At 35.7% G+C, this 21,749-nt stretch overlaps 3 protein-coding genes and 1 pseudogene across 3 annotated transcripts; all 4 read right to left on the bottom strand.

Annotated features, from left to right (window-relative positions):
* Positions 1-1,558: 1,558 nt before the first annotated feature.
* Positions 1,559-3,424, bottom strand: LOC118209011 (annotated as a pseudogene).
* A 2,077-nt stretch (positions 3,425-5,501) lies between these two features.
* Positions 5,502-8,172, bottom strand: LOC118209009 (olfactory receptor 1-like). The gene is made up of 2 exons (XM_035384090.1): positions 8,098-8,172; positions 5,502-6,763 (listed from the first exon to the last, which is right to left on the bottom strand). The coding sequence occupies exon 2, from the start codon at positions 6,706-6,708 to the stop codon at positions 5,725-5,727; it is 984 nt and encodes a 327-aa protein (XP_035239981.1). The 5' UTR covers positions 6,709-6,763; positions 8,098-8,172; the 3' UTR covers positions 5,502-5,724.
* A 4,318-nt stretch (positions 8,173-12,490) lies between these two features.
* On the bottom strand, positions 12,491-14,838 carry LOC118209012 (olfactory receptor 52E8-like). The gene is made up of 2 exons (XM_035384093.1): positions 14,774-14,838; positions 12,491-13,866 (listed from the first exon to the last, which is right to left on the bottom strand). The coding sequence occupies exon 2, from the start codon at positions 13,810-13,812 to the stop codon at positions 12,847-12,849; it is 966 nt and encodes a 321-aa protein (XP_035239984.1). The 5' UTR covers positions 13,813-13,866; positions 14,774-14,838; the 3' UTR covers positions 12,491-12,846.
* A 1,472-nt stretch (positions 14,839-16,310) lies between these two features.
* LOC118209008 (olfactory receptor 1-like) lies at positions 16,311-19,736 on the bottom strand. Its single transcript, XM_035384089.1, has 2 exons — positions 19,596-19,736; positions 16,311-18,245 (listed from the first exon to the last, which is right to left on the bottom strand). The coding sequence occupies exon 2, from the start codon at positions 18,188-18,190 to the stop codon at positions 17,207-17,209; it is 984 nt and encodes a 327-aa protein (XP_035239980.1). The 5' UTR covers positions 18,191-18,245; positions 19,596-19,736; the 3' UTR covers positions 16,311-17,206.
* Between the last annotated feature and the right edge of the window lie 2,013 nt (positions 19,737-21,749).

Here is a 21,749-nt window from a genome sequence, read left to right as displayed (position 1 = left end):
TTGCACATGTACACACCTGAAATGGCTACAGTAGCCACATTGCACATGAAGTAATTGACAGTGTTATATTTACCAAGCGTTATATTTATGGCGACTCTCCCCTACATTTACAAACGGAGGACATCTTTGAAAATCTTTTTAAAACATGATTTCTTCATCTTTGGGAACCGTTGCCTGTTAGAGAAGTTGAGAGAATGGTTGACTATTGGGTACGGATTTAAACTTGAAATATTAAAACTGTGCGTAAAAGGTTTTACTGAGACGTGTTAACAGAGGTGACAGTGCCTATCCATTGCATCCATGGATCCTGACACCTGTCCAAAACCCGACTTAACCATAGACGGAGCATTACAGCAATAGCCGCGTTTCCACCAAAATTACCCGGAACTTTCAGTCCCAGGAACTACTTTACCAGGAACTAAAAGGTTCCTTCAGCCAATGGTTGTCTGCCACGCTATCCTGCCACACGCAAGACGCATGTTAAATATCAGCAGTGCATTTAAATGAACTCGGCTGTTTTCATTTACATAACCAGTCTTAGTAAATACCTCGCTAAATTGAAAACATGCAGCAATGCTGAATTTTGTGGCACTGATGGCAATTTACGCCATGCTTCATGTATACGGCCCTAAATGTTTAAAGGGCTACATGCCGGTACATTTTTAAAATGGATTTGCAATTCTGGGCTCATGGAGAGGATGGTTTGAAAAAAATATATAAATGACATTACCCAAAAATCCAACATACCTGACACAAAATAACAACCGCAAATCCACATTTCGGTGCCTCGATTCCAGTTGTTTCTGCGAATTGCAGCGATCCATTTGCTTCTCTTTTCTTTAGCTTTCGGCAGTCTGTAAAAGGATAGCTCCGATTTCTTGTTGAATCTATTTGTATAGTCAATCGCACAACAACTCTTTCCCATTTTAGATGTGTTTTTTGTGTTTCTGCGGCATTCAAGCTGAACGCTAACGCTGCCACTCAGTAGCCTTTCTGCCACTCAGTGGGTGTAACCACAGTGACTTCCACTTACTGTGACGTCATGTGCATACCCTCTATAGCGTTGGTGTATAAGTGAGTAACTATGCAGTGCAGATATCCTGAGTTCTGTGTTTATGTTAGCACCCCAAAACTGATAGGCCTGCAGCAGCAACACTCAAAAAGAAATGCAAGGTTGAAGTGAATGCAGTTTATTGTACAGTGTGTTAAATAATGGCAATATACAATGGTGTGTGTAGTGAGATGACTATTTGTAAATGGTGTGCGGGAGGTCATATTGACAAGTCTCCCCGAACCAGTGAAATTTTCCCCTTATATACCGAAGTATCAAAGGAAAAGCCCCAAGTCATCAAATAAAGTCACAACAAAACAGTACATAAATGATCATATGTTACAGCTGTAAGCCTATCACACACATGATTACATGATTACAAACATGATTACACTGTATTATGGAGAATCTGAGGTTTACATGATGCTGATCCAGTAGGATGTTTTGCAACTGAGCATTGTCTCTTTATCTGATTAGGGGCACAATTCTGTAAACTGCCCTACATGCTTTTGTGTTCAACAGAGGTTAAGGAATTGCTAACCTCTGCCACTGCCTACCGTAATATTTGTGTTCAGGTTATTATTATTTTTTTTCTTTTGAAAATATTTTTTGAGAATTCCTTTACCTCTTCAGTGTTCAGCACATAAATGATTGGGTTCAACATGGGGGTAATGGAATTTGCAAATGATGTATTAATGATGCCGTCATTAGGATTAATGGTAAAAGCAATTTCAGCAAGGTAGGTAGACATTATTGGAAGATAATATATAGCCACAAGCATTAGGTGTGCAGAACAAGTCTTAATGGCTTTAAGTCGCCCTTCCCATGAGGCCATTTTAAACAGTACGTCAGCAATAAACACATATGACAGTAAAGTCAGAATCAAAGGTAAATGAAGGAGCAATACCATATTAAGTTTTCCCACGATAGAATTTACGAGATTGTCATTGCAAGCCAATTTACGTACGGCTCCATGACCACAGAAGTAGCTGTATATAACGATGGATTTACAAAAAGACAGCCTGGTAACTAAACTCACCATTAGAATCAGTAAAACTGAATTATATGCCCATACCCCTGTTAATATCACAGCCATCGCTTACATTGTGATGATGGCATGGTATCTCAGTGGCAAGCATATTGCCACAAATCTATCATAGGCCAGAATGGTAAGAGTGAAAGACTGCAAACTGGTAAAGAAAAACACAAAAAACATGTTTGCCAAGCAAGTGTCAAAGTAGATGTAGTGTGAATCATAAAGAAACACTGAAATTACATTTGGAATAAGAGCAGTGCTTTCACCCAAGTCAGCTACAGCCAAATTAATAATGGCCATATACTTTGGGGTGTGAAAGCTGCGCTCTGTGTATATAATAAACATGACGAAGGAGTTCCCCAACACAGTGACCACAAAAACAAAGAACAGGAAAACATAGTAGTATTTGGCATGGGGCATGTTATGAAAACCGGTGATGAAAAAAAACGGGGGACGCACAAAAGTTGTATTTAGAGAGAGGGTGGAATTCAGGGAGTTCATAGCAGATGTTTTTGATTTCTTCTCTTTGTGGCTTGCCTTTTGTTTTTCTTTGCCCTGTAAGGAAAAAAAGAAAAAAGTGCAACCTGAATAACTTAATTGCATTCAATGAAGTGGATTATTTTTTCTAATTCAGAAAACATTCAAGGTTTCAAAAGAATTTCCTTTGATTGTGGCATAGTATTTTTGTCAAAACTTTATAGAAGCTTTGTGGTGAGTACTTCATTCTGATGGTAGGGTTCAATATAAGTGAGATTTAGATTCAACAGAGCTGGCTGCAATCAAGCTTGGCTGTGTTTAAACAGCTAAATCTAATTATCAATTAAATCTGGTTAATTGGTTGATTAAGTGTCAGTTAAGTAACATTAACATCAGTGATATCAGTGTTTGATAACGTATTCATTAAACAAATGAAATAGTGCTGTTATAAATGATTGTGATTTCTTTGTTTCCCTTTGCTATTGTATGCAACAATAGGGTACTGCAAAATTGGACCACCTGTATTTAAAACAGGTTTGATTTCACAGTAAACTTTTACACAAATTACACATAACCTCACCATTGTCATAGATTATTATTATTTGTGCAGGTCATCAAGAATCAAATCTAACAATCAGCATGTTTTTAAAAAATTTTTTAATGGTAAACATCTCTAAAGTTGAAGGTGAGGTAAAGGGTATCAGATCTAACAACTAATACAAAAGATCAATCCAATCATGAAAAATGATAAATAATATGACGTCAAAAGGAGCAGAATGCTTTGTAATTACTCACCACAGTCACCTTAGCAGAAAATGAGGTAAAAGGCTTCTCCAGTTTGTTCAGCCTGGTTGCATATTTACAGCACAGGAACATTCACTCTCCTTTTATACATCTTGTTCTGCAGTTTTCTATGTGATTGCCATGGAAACGAACCTGGGGAACTCATTAGCTTTATCAGGACAGTATTTTTTTTATTAAACAAAACAAAACAAGCTTAGTTGCCCAAATCTGATCCCTGATCTTTTAATGAACAAGTAATATCAGGAAAGCAGAGTATGTTATTCTGGTTAAATACAGGTTAAATAAAAAATTATGTACCTTAATTACACTCATGAGCAAGGGAAAGGACCCCATCTCTATCTGTAGGCATCTCGACTACCACTCATCTGAATAAAGTGAAAAATATACGTAAAAATGAATGTTTGAGCTTGTATCCTAAATTTCATTTCTTTCATACTGTTAGATCAACCTTTTGTAAGCTACAAAATTTGCCATTCTACAATAAAAGTGGTTTACAGGGATATTCATTCACAAACATCTCCTCACACCTATTCAACACATGAATGCATGATCACTACAGAGGAATATTTCGGACAAAAATAAATACATCATGAAATGTGAGCATAAATAGTTAAATGTGGCATGAAATGTACGTATTTATTTATTTTATTATTTATTTATTTCAATTACGCGTCATTGTGACATAGTGTCATTGAAATAAATAAAAGTGACGGTTTTAATTTCAATCCTTATTTCATGTCGCAAGTAGCCTCATTGAAATAAACAAAGAAACAAATAAATAAATAAATAAATAAATACCTTTCGTGCTACATTAATTATTTATGCCCACATTTCATGATGTATTTATTTATTTAATTTTGTCCAAAATATTCCTCTATAGATCACTTCTGTGTTCTGAATATACATGTATTTACACAGCAGTGATGGCCAAACTGTGGGTGCTCAGCCTCTGTCAGGTCAGGAGCGTTTAATGAATTTAGCAGAGTATGCTCCTTCCATAGATACTGACAAAATTTTAACCAACTATTCATTTTCCTTAATTGGGTGATTTCCATGGTAAGGTCAATTAAATTCAAACAACTTTTTTGCATTGAAGTAATGAAACAATATTGTTGAAGCCAAAGATTTGATATACATGAATGAGCAAGAGTTAACATTTTACATTTAACGATAATGAAATGTAGGGATAGTTTATAGTTACTCAGACTGCCTTGCTATCTGACGTATCATAACGTATCTTGCCACAGTTGGGGCAGTTATTTTCTCACCCATGGCAATTATAAATGTTTCTTCAGGGTTTAGGTATATTTTTATATTTTTATGATTTGATCTTAGAATGTTTCCCACGGGCAGGAAAATTTCTTGCCATGGAGGAAAAAGTGCATTTCTATGTCAACCTCCTGTGTTATGCAGTGACCACATATACGCTGCTCTCTGGGTAGCCATGTATTTTTATTAATCACAAAAAAACGATGTTTTACGTGAAAAGACAGGAAATGAAATTGATCGGCCCTAATGTTAACATCACCCTGCTCTCCATCAAGGGGCATCGGCACAGATTTTGACAACTGCTACAGCCCTGTATATGTCTACCGTATTTAAAACAGCATGTACACACTACTGGGCAGATTGCTTGAAAGTCAAACCTTCTCTCAAAGATCCTAATTCGTGCTCTTGTGTTTTGTACAATGTACTGGCAATTGCAGGCAATTTTGTATAAGCAATATACAGCTTTTGCACATTTATGAAGCATGCTTCTTTTCCAACATGCCCATGTGATCTATTTGGGACCACTCCTTGGTAAATTGACAAATTCAGGGAATATATTTATTATTTGATCTTGAAATATTTCTCACAGGAAGGATAATTTCTCGCAATGGAGGAAAAAGTGCATTTCTGTTTCTACCTCCCCAGTTATGCAGTGACCACATACAGTTGAGGCCAAAAGTTTACATTCACCTAGGCTGAAGACATTCAAACTCAATTTTTCACAACTCTACACTTTTCATGTAACCATACATTTCATGTGTTACATCAATTAGGTTATCTACTTTATTTCCATAAATTATTTTATAAATAACAGCTAAGATACAGATTTATTTCAGCTTTTATGTACTATATAAGATTTTCCCTGGGTCAAAAGTTTACATACACTTTGTTAGGAATCAATTTTGTTGCTCTTCTTTGACCCTGAAACGTAAGGTTCCACAAAATAACATTTTAACATTTAACATTTTCTGTGTTCAAAAGAGGCTAAGGAATTTTTACCACTGTTTCCCCCTCTGGATCTGGACTCTCTGGACTGCAGTTTGTGATACGGTAAAAAGCAGCCGTCTCTTAATATAAATCTGTTCCTTTATTTTGATTGTTTAATTCTGTTGCAGTTATTTTTTTTTCTTTTGAAAATTTTTTTTGAGAATTCCTTAATCTCTTCTGTGTTCAGCACATAAATGATTGGGTTCATCATGGGGGTAATGGAATTTGCAATGGACAAATTAATTATCCTGCCATTAGGCTGAAGGGTTGAAGTTAGTCCAGAAATTTGGGTTCCCATTATTGGAAGATAATATAAAGCCACCAGCATTAGATGTGCAGAACAAGTCTTAATGGCTTTAAATTGCCCTTCTGATGAAGCTATTTTAGACAGTGCACCAGCAATAAATACATATGAGAGTACAGTCAAAATAAAGGGTAAATACAGCAATAATGCCGCGTTAACTCTTGATATCACCTGATTAATAAAATTGTCATTGCATGCCAATTTGTATATGGGCCCATGATCACAAAAGTAGCTTTGTACCACAATGGATTTACAAAAGGACAATCTGGTAATGAAAGTCACCATTAAAATCATTAAAAGTGAATCATATGCCCACACCACTGTTAACATCACAACCATTGCTTGCATTGTGATGATGGCGTGGTATCTCAATGGCAAGCATATTGCCACCAATCTATCATAGGCCAGAACAGTAAGAGTTAGAGACTGTAAACAGGCAAATAAAAACACAAAATACATGTTTGCCAAGCAAGCGTCAAAGGAGGTGTATTGTGAATCAAAAAGAAACATTGCAATTAAATTTGGAATAAGAGCAGTGCTTTCACCCAAGTCAGCTATAAGCAAATTAAAAATGGCCATATACTTTGGGGTGTGAAAACTGCGCTCTGTGTATATAATAAACATGACAAATGAGTTCCCCAACACAGAGACCACAAAAACAAAGCCCAGGAAAACATAGTAGTATTTGGCATAGGGCATGTTATCCAAACCACTGATGAAAAAAAATGGGGGACGTACAAAAGTTGTATTTAGATAGAGGGTGGAATTCAGGGAGTTCATAGCAGTTTTAACTGATTTCTTCTCTTTGTTGATTTTCTTTTGTTTTTTCTTTGCCCTGTAAGTAACAAAAAATTAATGCGGTTAAGTTACTTTTAAATTCTGAAGACATTTAAGGTTTTATGAACGAAACTACCTAGTATCCTGAAAATCATCATCATCACAATACTTCTCAAGCAGTTCTTTAAAATCTTTTTCGATAGACAAAGAGAAGCTGACTTTTTAGGTCAAGTACTGAGTGTGGTACAGAGCATGCAAATAACATAGTTGACAAGACATGAAGTGTAAAGTCTAACAATAGCAACACTGATCTAACACTATCCACCAATTATATGTGTATGTAGCATTCATCATCCATTCATTCAATAATTCATAACGGAAACGTTGTCATTATGTCTTCATACACTTTTAAACTTATTTCACATTTTCCAGTAGTTTCTCCGAACTAATAACTCTTTCTATAACCAACTACATACTTTAATTTTTACGTATATAATGGTCACACACTCACTTAATGCACTTAATGTTAAACTCTATTCTAGAATAGTTTGTATTTATAACAGGTTCATTCTCACAATAAGCTTTTTAGATTTTTATACATAATTACAGATAACCTCACCATGATTACGGGTTATTATTCTTTGTGCAATAATATGCCATTTGAAACAATTACTTTATTTTAACAATGGACATGAATGTGCTGGAGCCATGCCTAATAACATTGCATTTGCGTTGTTATTAAGATTAGTTAAATCAGCCCGATAAACTGTCAAACAGATAGAGTAGAATGTAGATAATGCAGTCAATTCCACAATTCTACTAGTTATCACAGGTCAGCACTGAGAGAATTAGTGCAGAAACTTTGCAAGCGCTCAAATATATTTTCAGTTCGATAGTCGGAGAGAATCAGCGCAGCTACTTGCAAACGCTTGGGTGTATTTTAAGTTTTTGAGCTGTCCCTCTGTTGTAAACTATCATACATGTTATCAAACAGACTACGCCAAAAGGAAGAGACAATAGGAGTGCATGTCTTTAAATACGGCAAAAAGAATCTTTTAAAATTTACACTAATCGATTCTTAGTCAAAAAAAACTGCCAGTTATTCAACCAAGATTTCTTTAGTCAAACACAACACAAGGCTACAACACGACATAACTTATTATTTTTACAGTTCAGCATAATGTAAGTGCTTGTACAGAGCTTATTTTTCATGTAAATACGTTGGGGGAAAAAACACAATCTTGATAAACATCTCCAAAGTTAAAGGTGAGGTAAGGTTCAATTTTTGGTTTTTTGAATCTACTAAAACAAATTATCAATCCCATTAAGAAAGACAGCAATCTGACAAATGATATGATCTCAAAATGGGAAGAATGCTTAGTAAGTACTCACCACAATCACCTTGGCAGAGAATGAGGTCAATGGTTTTCTCCACTTTGTTCAACCTGGTTTCATATTTGCAGTAGAGGAAGACTGACTACCCTTTTATACATCTTGCTCTGGGGTTTTCTGTACATGTGCCATGGTAATGAATCTGGGGAACTCATTAACTACAGTAACTTTATCAGGATGATATTTTTGTTTATTCAGAAAACAAAACAAAAAAAAGATTATTACCAGAGTCAAATTCCATCTTCTGCAAGTTAATGAACAAGAAATCTCAAGGTAGCAGAGTAAACTAGTGATTGTGGAACTGGATTCAAATGGTGAGATTTCAGGTTACATGCAATATGATGCACTGCCAATAGCCGCGTTTCCACCAAATGTACCCAGAACTTTTAGTCCCAGGAACTGCTTTTCAAGGAACTAAAAGGTTCCTACAGCCCATGGTTGTCTGCGTTTCCACCGCGGTCTAAAGTCCCGCGAAGATTAGGCAAATTAGCCCATTGACGTATGAAAAAGCGACGTTGTCGTCGGTCCATCTGTCCTATGATTTCTTCTGTAATACCCATACTACCACCGAAGTAGCCTACATTATTTTCTAATAACCGAGACAGCCCGGAGGGGTTTATTCCACTTATATACAATGGGTTACCAACAATGATTATATATGGTTACTTTTGTATTTATTTTTTTTATCTATTTAATCACCTGGAATATTCTTCTGCAGCCGTTTGGGCATATTTTACTGTTGTCAAGCAAAACTGTCGTTGGTAGTTGAACTTGGACCGTTGTTATGCAACAAATAGGATATAACAGGCCAATAGTCAGATTGTAACTGTTTTATATATCCTCTCAAACACATTCATTATGTTTTTATGCGAACATTCGCTTTCATGTCTTGACATCCGAAGCGACAGAATGCATTCACATTTATATGTATAACTGGCAACAACAGCAGAAAACATGCACACGTTGTAAACAATTTGCTGTTTGATTACTTTCTCATCGTCAATTCCATATAGGCTAATCGCAAAATGACAAGAATAGAACGAAAACTCGGACTTGCGTGAAAATTTGAATTAGTAGTGGTACAGCCACCGTTTGCTTTCCTTCGAAGTTACTGCTAGCCGAGCAGCGAAGTGTGCCCTCCAGATGCGAACCATGCACCATAAATTAGTCCATAGTCTTCCTGGTCTTTTTGTGGAATTGAATAATGGCAGAGTAAAATTACGGTAGTCTGAAAAAGCTAAAGGGACGATTACTAGAATTAACCTGTTATTTTACCTGGAAGGTGCGGAAGGTGATTTCCAGTTTGCTTTTACTGTATCACCAATGTGAATTACGCAGAACTACCGCATACCTCACATAACTGTATCAAACGTTTTGAGTCAATTACAACGAGCTAACAAAGAAAATCCGGAAGAAAATATTCAGCAACCAAATTAATCCGTTTGAATGTTTTATTACGTAATATGCTGTCCCAGCACGAATGCTTTTTATAAAAAAAAAATGTATAAAACGAATACTAAAGCAAGAAAAGAACAGAAGAGCACACGTTATGATTCCAAGACGTTGGCAGGCTATAACCAAAACTAGGCTACTGCGTTGCATAACATACAAGTTTGATTTGAAGTTATTATGAAAATAAATTGGTTTGTGGCTGCATATTTTTAAACATGGCGGCTGAAAATAAACACAAAAAAATGCTGCAAGTACTCGACCAATCAGAAATGTCCAGCGCTGCAAGCTCCACCCAAAAGGTTCCTGTACTTTCGGAAAGTACTACCCCCTGAGCAGGAACTTTTTGGGGGGTAAAATAAAGCCCCCGGAACTAAATTTAGACCCTAGTTCCTGCGGCAGAAACGCACTGAGTTCCTCAAAAGGTTCCTAGTTCCGGGGTAAAGTTCCTGCGGTGGAAACGCGGCTAATGTACCCTTATGCAAAGCAAAGGACCCCATCTCTATCTGTTGCCCTCTAGTGACAAGAGAAATGTAAACATATGCAGACCTAGTAAAAAATACTAACTTTTAAAGGACAGATATCATTTTTAAATACTATAAGATTTGATTTATTGCAAATAAAAATAAAGTCTCATACCTGAAAATTACTTTCGTAATTTTAGCTCGCTCAAAAGGAGAGTTTTTTTTTAATTGTTTTTTTTTTAATATGTCCCACAAAGGTTATCACTTTGCTCCGTTTCAGTGGTGGTAGAGGACTGAATTGCACATGTACAAACCTGAAATGGCTACAGTAGCCACATTGCACATGAAGTAATTGACAGTGTTATATTTACCAAGCGTTATATTTAACGGCGACTCTCCCCTACATTTACAAACGGAGGACATCTTTGAAAATCTTTTTAAAACATGATTTCTTCATCTTTGGGAACCGTTGCCTGTTAGAGAAGTTGAGAGAATGGTTGACTATTGGGTACGGATTTAAACTTGAAATATTAAAACTGTGCGTAAAAGGTTTTACTGAGACGTGTTAACAGAGGTGACAGTGCCTATCCATTGCATCCATGACACCTGTCCAAAACCCGATTTAACCATAGATGGAGCTGTACAAAAATGATGCTTTCCTGCCATGCGCAAGACATGTTAAATGTCAGCAGTGCATTTAAATGAACTCGGCTGTGTTCATTTACATAACCATCTTAGTAAATACCCCGCTAAATTGAAAACATGCAGCAATGCAGAATTTTGTGGCACTGATGGTAATTTATGCATTGCTTAGTAAATATGGCCCTAAATGTTTAAAGGGCAACATGCAGGTAAACATTTTTAATGGATTTACAATTCTGGGCTCATGGAGGGGATGTTTTGAAAAATAAGCCCCCCCCCCCGCCCCGCCCCCAACTACAAAATAAATGTGTAATGTTTAGTGAATAATGTTTAGTTCGGTGTTAACCTATGTAGCTAGCTAAACTGACCGATTGATTAGGCATCATAACTACCGTTAGCCAAAAGTCAAGACATTGTAAGTGAGGTAACTTATCTTGGCAGCAAGCTAACTAGCTATGTGTGACTTTATAATTACAAAAGTTTTTGGGGTTTGTGGCTGTTATTTTCATGCAAAATCAGGTCCTGGGAGATAATGTGAGCTGTTCAGGGACAGATGCGAACGCCTAGAAGCCCAATGTTTGCAGAGCCAGCTGGGCGACAGTTCGTCAAATAATTCTCTTCCAAGGATTTAAAAAATTTAGTTCAAATCCAGTGCCCTCAAAGACCACACAGATGATGATCAACTGATATGAGGTCACTTTAGCAGATGGCTCTGGCTAATAGGTTATAGCGGTTGATTGATTCTCAAAACTAATAGCCAACGTTAAATTAGATTTTGTTGCTCACCTTTGTAGTTCTAGAGAAAGCTATTAGCTTGTGCATACGTATCCAGTAAGCCAGAATAATTCAAGACAGAGCTAACCAGTGGCTGCGTCTAAAAGCTTATGTTTAGCTAGCAACATCCCATTTAACTATTTGGAGAGCTAGCTAACGTTAACTAAGGTAACACAGGCAAAGCACTAGGCCAACTAACCCAGGTTTTCTAATTACGCTATGTGAACCCCAGCAGACAATAATATCCGGTCTGACTAATTGACTGAAAAAAAAATTACCGTTAATTTGTATTGAACCCACCAGTGTAGCCTACCCACCAGTCTGTGATATTATTTAGCTAGCTGGCTACAACCAATCAACTAAATCTGCAACAATATAGTAATTGCGTGGGCACGCTCGTTAGCTATCACCAGGACCATTTGCTATAGAACAACTAATGTTTGATAAGACAGTAAAGCCTGATTTATACTTCTGCGTAGTCTGCATAGTTTCCGTAATTTATTTATATAAATGTGCTTTATTTTGTATTAGTGCTCCAGTAGAATGAATTAACTGGGGTGTTGCTAGGTAAACATGCAACAATCAACTCATTTTCTTTGCCTTGGAATGGTTATCTACAAAATGGTGAATGTTATTGGCCATGTCTCCACACTTTTACCAATTAGGAGCCTATTGATATTAAATTTCCTTCACTGTTTTTGTTACAAACGATACTTTTTTTATTTGGAACTTTAAATAAAATATTCATAGAGAAAATACTTCCCCTCATGTGAAATATAACGTGTCTCCAGATGTTTAAGATTTGTACTGTAAAAGTGCTTACTGCTGGCAGTTAATTATTTTCACTAATAAGTGATTTGTTAAGCAAATTAATTTGCAGCAAAGTGTATTATTCCTAAACAACACGAGAATAGAATCAAAGAATAAAAACAGAAGCAACATTTGTAATTCACCATACTTTAAAAATTAAGCTTTTTTAAAAGTAATTAATAGAAAGTATAGAATAATTTTATAAACTTGAAACGTAATGTTCCATAAAATATATTAACCAACAATTAGCAGACTGAAAACTGATTATTTTTTCTTTACATTTTTCTCCTTATATACCGAAGGATCAAAGGGAAAAGCCCAAGTCATCAAATAGAGACACAATCACAACAAAACAGTACATAAATGATCCTGCTTGCACTACAGCAGTAAGCCTATCACACGCATGATTACATGATTACAAACATGATTACACTGTATTATGGAGAAACTAAGGTTTACACAATGCTGATCCAGTAGGATGTTTTACAACTGAGCATTGTCTCTTTATCTGATTAGTGGCACAATTCTGTAAACTGCCCTACATGCTTTTGTGTTCAACAGAGGTTAAGGAATTGCTAACCTCTGCCACTGCCTACCGTAATATTTGTGTTCAGGTTATTATTTTTTTTTTTCTTTTGAAAATATTTTTTGAGAATTCCTTTACCTCTTCAGTGTTCAGCACATAAATGATTGGGTTCAACATGGGGGTAATGGCATTTGCAAATGATGTATTAATGATGCCGTCATTAGGATTAATGGTAAAAGCAATTTCAGCAAGGTAGGTAGACATTATTGGAAGATAATATATAGCCACAAGCATTAGGTGTGCGGAACAAGTCTTAATGGCTTTAAGTCGCCCTTCCCATGAGGCCATTTTAAACAGTACGTCAGCAATAAACACATATGACAGTAAAGTCAGAATCAAAGGTAAATAAAGGAGCAATACCATATTAAGTTTTCCCACGATAGAATTTACGAGATTGTCATTGCAAGCCAATTTACGTACGGCTCCATGACCACAGAAGTAGCTGTATATAACGATGGATTTACAAAAAGACAGCCTGGTAACTAAACTCACCATTAGAATCAGTAAAACTGAATTATATGCCCATACCCCTGTTAATATCACAGCCATCGCTTGCATTGTGATGACGGCATGGTATCTCAGTGGCAAGCATATTGCCACCAATCTATCATAGGCCAGAACGGTAAGAGTGAAAGACTGCAAACTGGAAAAGAAAAACACAAAAAACATGTTTGCCAAGCAAGTGTCAAAGGAGATGTAGTGTGAATCATAAAGAAACACTGAAATTACATTTTGAATAAGAGCAGTGCTTTCACCCAAGTCAGCTACAGCCAAATTAAAAATGGCCAAATACTTTGGGGTGTGAAAACTGCGCTCTGTGTATATAATAAACATGACAAAGGAGTTCCCCAACACAGTGACCACAAAAACAAAGCACAGGAAAACATAGTAGTATTTGGCATGGGGAATGTTATGAAAACCGGTGATGAAAAAAAACGGGGGACGCACAAAAGTTGTATTTAGAGAGAGGGTGGAATTCAGGGAGGTCATAGCAGATGTTTTTGATTTCTTCTCTTTGTGGCTTGCCTTTTGTTTTTCTTTGCCCTGTAAGGAAAAAAAGAAAAAAAGTGCAACCTGAGTAACTTAATTGCATTCAATGAAGTGGATTATTTTTTCTAATTCAGAAAACATTCAAGGTTTCAAAGGAATTTCCTTTGATTGTGGCATAGTATTTTTTTCAAAACTTTATAGAAGCTTTGTGGTGAGTACTTCATTCTGATGGTAGGGTTCAATATAAGTGAGATTTAGATTCAACAGAGCTGGCTGCAATCAAGCTTGGCTGTGTTTAAACAGCTAAATCTAATTATCAATTAAATCTGGTTAATTGGTTGATTAAGTGTCAGTTAAGTAACATTAACATCAGTGATATCAGTGTTTGATAACGTATTCATTAAACAAATGAAATAGTGCTGTTATAAATGTTTGTGATTTCTTTGTTTCCCTTTGCTATTGTATGCAATAATAGAGGAAATCAGGGGAAATACTTTTTCAAGCCAATTAAAATGGCAAAGAAGGCTAAGGAAAAGAAACTCTTGTTGTGTCTTCTTGCACTACTTATTTCACATTCTTATTTCACAAACATGATGTATATAATGGTCACAGACTCTGTACTTGTTAATGTAATCTTTTCTATTCCTGCCAGTATGCACTTTCAGGTACTGCAAAATTGGACCACCTGTATTTAAAACAGGTTTGATTTCACAGTAAACTTTTACACAAATTACACATAACCTCACCATTGTCATAGATTATTATTATTTGTGCAGGTCATCAAGAATCAAATCTAACAATCAGCATGTTTTTAAAAAATTTTTTAATGGTAAACATCTCTAAAGTTGAAGGTGAGGTAAAGGGTATCAGATCTAACAACTAATACAAAAGATCAATCCAATCATGAAAAATGATAAATAATATGACGTCAAAAGGAGCAGAATGCTTTGTAATTACTCACCACAGTCACCTTAGCAGAAAATGAGGTAAAAGGCTTCTCCAGTTTGTTCAGCCTGGTTGCATATTTACAGCACAGGAACATTCACTCTCCTTTTATACATCTTGTTCTGCAGTTTTCTATGTGATTGCCATGGAAACGAACCTGGGGAACTCATTAGCTTTATCAGGACAGTATTTTTTTTTTATTAAACAAAACAAAACAAGCTTAGTTGCCCAAATCTGATCCCTGATCTTTTAATGAACAAGTAATATCAGGAAAGCAGAGTATGTTATTCTGGTTAAATACAGGTTAAATAAAAAATTATGTACCTTAATTACACTCATGAGCAAGGGAAAGGACCCCATCTCTATCTGTAGGCATCTCGACTACCACTCATCTGAATAAAGTGAAAAATATACGTAAAAATGAATGTTTGAGCTTGTATCCTAAATTTCATTTCTTTCATACTGTTAGATCAACCTTTTGTAAGCTACAAAATTTGCCATTCTACAATAAAAGTGGTTTACAGGGATATTCATTCACAAACATCTCCTCACACCTATTCAACACATGAATGCATGATCACTACAGAGGAATATTTCGGACAAAAATAAATACATCATGAAATGTGAGCATAAATAGTTAAATGTGGCATGAAATGTACGTATTTATTTATTTTATTATTTATTTATTTCAATTACGCATCATTGTGACATAGTGTCATTGAAATAAATAAAAGTGACGGTTTTAATTTCAATCCTTATTTCATGTCGCACGTAGCCTCATTGAAATAAACAAATAAACAAACAAATAAATAAATACCTTTCGTGCCACATTTAATTATTTATGCTCACATTTCATGATGTATGTATTTATTTATTTCATGATGTATTTATTTAATTTTGTCCAAAATATTCCTCTATAGATCACTTCTGTGTTCTGAATATACATGTATTTACACAGCAGTGATGGCCAAACTGTGGGTGCTCAGCCTCTGTCAGGTCAGGAGCGTTTAATGAATTTAGCAGAGTATGCCCCTTCCATAGATACTGACAAAATTTTAACCAACTGTTCATTTTCCTTAATTAGGTGATTTCCATGGTAAGAGGGATTAATTCATTTAAGGTCAATTCAATTCAAACAGCTTTTTTGCATTGAAGTAATGAAACAATATTGTTAAAGTTAAAGATTTGATATACATGAATGAGCAAGAGTTAACATTTTACATTTAACGATAGTGAAATGTAGGGGTAGTTTATAGTTACTCAGACTGCCTTGCTATCTGACATATCATAACGTATCTTGCCACAGTTGGGGCAGTTATTTTCTCACCCATGGCAATTATAAATGTTTCTTCAGGGTTTAGGTATATTTTTATATTTTTATGATTTGATCTTAGAATGTTTCCCACGGGCAGGAAAATTTCTTGCAATGGAGGAAAAAGTGCATTTCTATGTCCACCTCCTGTGTTATGCAGTGACCACATATACGCTGCTCTCTGCTCTCTGGGTAGCCATGTATTTTTATTAATCACAAAAAAACGATGTTTTACGTGAAATGTTTGCATTTGCTGAAATCCTCAAAAGACAGGAAATGAAATTGATCGGCCCTAATGTTAACATCACCCTGCTCTCCATCAAGGGGCATCGGCACAGATCTTTGACAACTGCTACAGCCCTGTATATGTCTACCGTATTTAAAACAGCATGTACACACTACTGGGCAGATTGCTTGAAAGTCAAACCTTCTCTCAAAGATCCTAATTCATGCGCTTGTGCTTTGTACAATGTTCTGGCAATTGCAGGCAATTTTGTATAAGCAATATACAGCTTTTGCACCTTTATGAAGCATGCTTCTTTTCCAACATGCCCATGTGATCTATTTGGGACCACTCCTTGGTAAATTGACAAATTCAGGGAATATATTTATTATTTGATCTTGAAATATTTATCACAGGAAGGATACTTTCTCGCAATGGAGGAAAAAGTGCATTTCTGTTTCTACCTCCCCAGTTATGCAGTGACCACATACAGTTGAGGCCAAAAGTTTACATTCACCTAGGCTGAAGACATTCAAACTCAATTTTTCACAACTCTACACTTCATGTAACCATACATTTCCTGTGTTACATCAATTAGGTTATCTACTTTATTTCCATAAGTGGTCATTTATAAATAACAGCTAAGATACAGATTTATTTCAGCTTTTATGTACTATATAAGATTTTCCCTGGGTCAAAAGTTTACATACACTTTGTTAGGAATCAATTTTGTTGCTCTTCTTTGACCCTGAAACGTAAGGTTCCACAAAATAACATTTTAACATTTAACATTTTCTGTGTTCAAAAGAGGCTAAGGAATTTTTACCACTGTTTCCCCCTCTGGATCTGGACTCTCTGGACTGCAGTTTGTGATACGGTAAAAAGCAGCCATCTCTTAATATATATCTGTTCCTTTATTTTGATTGTTTAATTCTGTTGCAGTTTTTTTTTTTTCTTTTGAAAAGTTTTTTTGAGAATTCCTTAATCTCTTCTGTGTTCAGCACATAAATGATTGGGTTCATCATGGGCGTAATGGAATTTGCAATGGACAAATTAATTATCCTGCCATTAGGCTGAAGGGTTGAAGTTAGTCCAGCAATTTGGGTTCCCATTATTGGAAGATAATATAAAGCCACCAGCATTAGGTGTGCAGAACAAGTCTTAATGGCTTTAAATCGCCCTTCTGATGAAGCTATTTTAGACAGTGCACCAACAATAAATACATATGAGAGTACAGTCAACATAAAGGGTAAATACAGCAATAATGCCACGTGAACTCTTGATATCACATGATTAATAAAATTGTCATTGCATGCCAATTTGTATACGGGCCCATGTTCACAAAAGTAGCTCTGTACCACAATGGATTTACAAAAGGACAATCTGGTAATGAAAATCACCATTAAAATCATTAAAACTGAATCATATGCCCACACCACTGTTAACATCACAACCATTGCTTGCATTGTGATGATGGTGTGGTATCTCAATGGCAAGCATATTGCCACCAATCTATCATAGGCCATAACAGTAAGAGTTAGAGACTGTAAACAGGCAAATAAAGGCACAAAATACATGTTGGCCAAGCAAGCGTCAAAGGAGATGTATTGTGAATCAAAAAGAAACATTGCAATTACATTTGGAATAAAAGCAGTGCTTTCGCCCAAGTCAGCTATAATCAAATTTAAAATGGCCATATACTTTGGGGTGTGAAAACTGCGCTCTGTGTATATAATAAACATGACAAATGAGTTCCCCAACACAGAGACCACAAAAACAAAGCACAGGAAAACATAGTAGTATTTGGCATGAGGCATGTTATCCAAACCATCAATGAAAAAAAATGGGGGACGCACAAAAGTTGTATTTAGATAGAGGGTGGAATTCAGGGAGTTCATAGCAGTTTTAACTGATTTCTTCTCTTTGTTGATTTTCTTTTGTTTTTTCTTTGCCCTGTAAGTAACAAAAAATTAATGCGGTTAAGTTATTTTTAAATTCTGAAGACATTTAAGGTTTTATGAACGAAACTACCTAGTATCCTGAAAATCATCATCATCACAATACTTTTCAAGCAGTTCTTTAAAATCTTTCTCGATAGACAAAGAGAAGCTGACTTTTTAGGTCAAGTACTGAGTGTGGTACAGAGCATGCAAATAACATAGTTGACAAGACATGAAGTATAAAGTCTAACAATAGCAACACTGACCTAACACTATCCACCAATTATATGTGTATGTAGCATTCATCATCCATTCATTCAATAATTCATAACGGAAACGTTGTAATTATGTCTTCATGCACTTTTAAACTTATTTCACATTTTCCAGTAGTTTCTCCGAACTAATAACTCTTTCTATAACCAACTACATACTTTAATTTTTACGTATATAATGGTCACACACTCTGCACTTAATGTAAACTTCTCTATTCTAGAGAAGTTTGTATTTATAACAGGTTCATTCTCACAATAAGCTTTTTAGATTTTTATACATAATTACAGATAACCTCACCATGATTACAGGTTATTATTCTTTGTGCAATAAAATGCCATTTGAAACAATTACTTTATTTTAACAATGGACATGAATGTGCTGGAGCCATGCCTAATAACATTGCATTTGCGTTGTTATTAAGATTAGTTAAATCAGCCCGATAAACTGTCAAACAGATAGAGTAGAATGTAGATAATGCAGTCAATTCCACAATTCTACTAGTTATCACAGGTCAGCACTGAGAGAATTAGTGCAGAAACTTTGCAAGCGCTCAAATATATTTTCAGTTTGATAGTCGGAGAGAATCAGCGCAGCAAACGCTTGGGTGTATTTTAAGTTTTTGAGCTGTCCCTCTGTTGTAAACTATCATAAATGTTATCAAACAGACTACGCCAAAAGGAAGAGACAATAGGAGTGCATGTCTTTAAATACGGCAAAAAGAATCTTTTAAAATTTACACTAATCGATTCTTAGTCAAAAAAAAACTGCCAGTTATTCAACCAAGATTTCTTTAGTCAAACACAACACAAGGCTACAACACAACATAACTTATTTATACAGTTCAGCATAATGTAAGTGCTTGTACAGAGCTTATTTTTCATGTAAATACGTTGGGGGAAAAAACACAATCTTGATAAACTAAAAATATATAAAATATATAATATATAAATCTCCAAAGTTAAAGGTGAGGTAAGGTTCAATTTTTGGTTTTTTGAATCTACTAAAACAAATTATCAATCCCATTAAGAAAGACAGCAATCTGACTAATGATATGATCTCAAAATGGGAAGAATGCTTAGTAAGTACTCACCACAATCACCTTGGCAGAGAATGAGGTCAATGGTTTTCTCCACTTTGTTCAACCTGGTTTCATATTTGCAGTAGAGGAAGACTGACTCCCCTTTTATACATCTTGCTCTGGTGTTTTCTGTACATGTGCCATGGTAATGAATCTGGGGAACTCATTAACTACAGTAACTTTATCAGGATGATATTTTTGTTTATTCAGAAAACAAAAAAAAAAGATTAATTACCAGAGTCAAATTCCGTCTTCTGCAAGTTAATGAACAAGAAATCTCAAGGTAGCAGAGTAAACTAGTGATTGTGGAACTGGATTCACATGGTGAGATTTCAGGTTTCATGCAAGATGATGCACTGCCAATAGCCGCGTTTCCACCAAAAGTACCCAGAACTTTTAGTCCCAGTAACTACTTTTCAAGGAACTAAAAGGTTCCTTCAGCCCATGGTTGTCTGCGTTTCCACCGCGTTCTAAAGTCGCGCGAAGATTAAGCAAATTAGCCCATTGACGTATGAAAAAGCGACGTTGTCGTCGGTCCATCTGTCCTATGATTTCTTCTGTAACCCCATACTACCACCGAAGTAGCCTACATTATTTTCTAATAACCGAGACAGCCCGGAGGGGTTTATTCCACTTATATACAATGGGTTACCAACAATGATTATATATGGTTACTTTTGTATTTATTTTTTTTATCGATTTAATCACCCGGAATTGAAATATTCTTCTGCAGCCGTTTGGGCATATTTTACTGTTGTCAAGCAAAACTGTCGTTGGTAGTTGAACTTGGACCGTTGTTATGCAACAAATAGGATATAATAGGCCAATAGTCAGATTGTAACTGTTTTATATATCCTCTCAAACACATTCATTATGTTTTTATGCGAACATTCGCTTTCATGTCTTGACATCCGAAGCGACAGAATGCATTCACATTTATATGTATAACTGGCAACAACAGCAGAAAACATGCACACGTTGTAAACAATTTGCTGTTTGATTACTTTCTCATCGTCAATTACATATAGGCTAATCGCAAAATGACAAGAATAGAACGAAAACTCGGACTTGCGTGAAAATTTAAATTAGTAGTGGTACAGCCACCGTTTGCTTTCCTTCAAAGTTACTGCTAGCCGAGCAGCGAAGTGTGCCCTCCAGATGCGAACCATGCACCATAAATTAGTCCATAGTCTTCCTGGTCTTTTTGTGGAATTGAAGAATGGCAGAGTAAAATTACGGCAGTCTGAAAAAGCTAAAGGGACGATTACTAGAATTAACCTGTTATTTTACCCTGACAAAAAGTGCGGAAGGTGATTTCCAGTTTGCTTTTACTGTATCACCAATGTGAATTACGCAGAACTACCGCATACCTCACATAACTGTATCAAACGTTTTGAGTCAATTACAACGAGCTAACAAAGAAAATCCGGAAGAAAATATTCAGCAACCAAATTAATCCGTTTGAATGTTTTGGTACGTAATATGCTGTCCCAGCACAAATGCTTTTTATTAAAAAAAATGTATAAAACGAATACTAAAGCAAGAAAAGAACAGAAGAGAACACGTTATAATTCCAAGACGTTGGCAGGGTATAACCAAAACTAGGCTACTGCGCTGCATAACATACAAGTTTGATTTGAAGTTATTATGAAAATAAATTGGTTTGCGGCTGCATATTTTTAAACATGGCGGCTGAAAATAAACACAAAAAAATGCTGCAAGTCCTCGACCAATCAGAAATTGGAATCAGAAGGTAGCCACATTGCAGATGAAGTAATTGACAGTGTTATATTTACCAAGCGTTATATTTATGGCGACTCTCCCCTACATTTACAAACGGAGGACATCTTTGAAAATCTTTTTAAAACATGATTTCTTCATCTTTGGGAACCGTTGCCTGTTAGAGAAGTTGAGAGAATGGTTGACTATTGGGTACGGATTTTAACTTGAAATATTAAAACTGTGCGTAAAAAGTTTTACTGAGACGTGTTAACAGAGGTGACAGTGCCTATCCATTGCATCCATGACACCTGTCCAAAACCCGATTTAACCATAGATGGAGCTGTACAAAAATGATGCTTTCCTGCCATGCGCAAGACATGTTAAATGTCAGCAGTGCATTTAAATGAACTCGGCTGTGTTCATTTACATAACCATCTTAGTAAA

Source organism: Anguilla anguilla, chromosome 12 (assembly GCF_013347855.1).
Source record: "Anguilla anguilla isolate fAngAng1 chromosome 12, fAngAng1.pri, whole genome shotgun sequence".
Classification (NCBI taxonomy): domain Eukaryota; kingdom Metazoa; phylum Chordata; class Actinopteri; order Anguilliformes; family Anguillidae; genus Anguilla; species Anguilla anguilla.
This window is presented reverse-complemented; position numbering and strand designations above follow the sequence as displayed.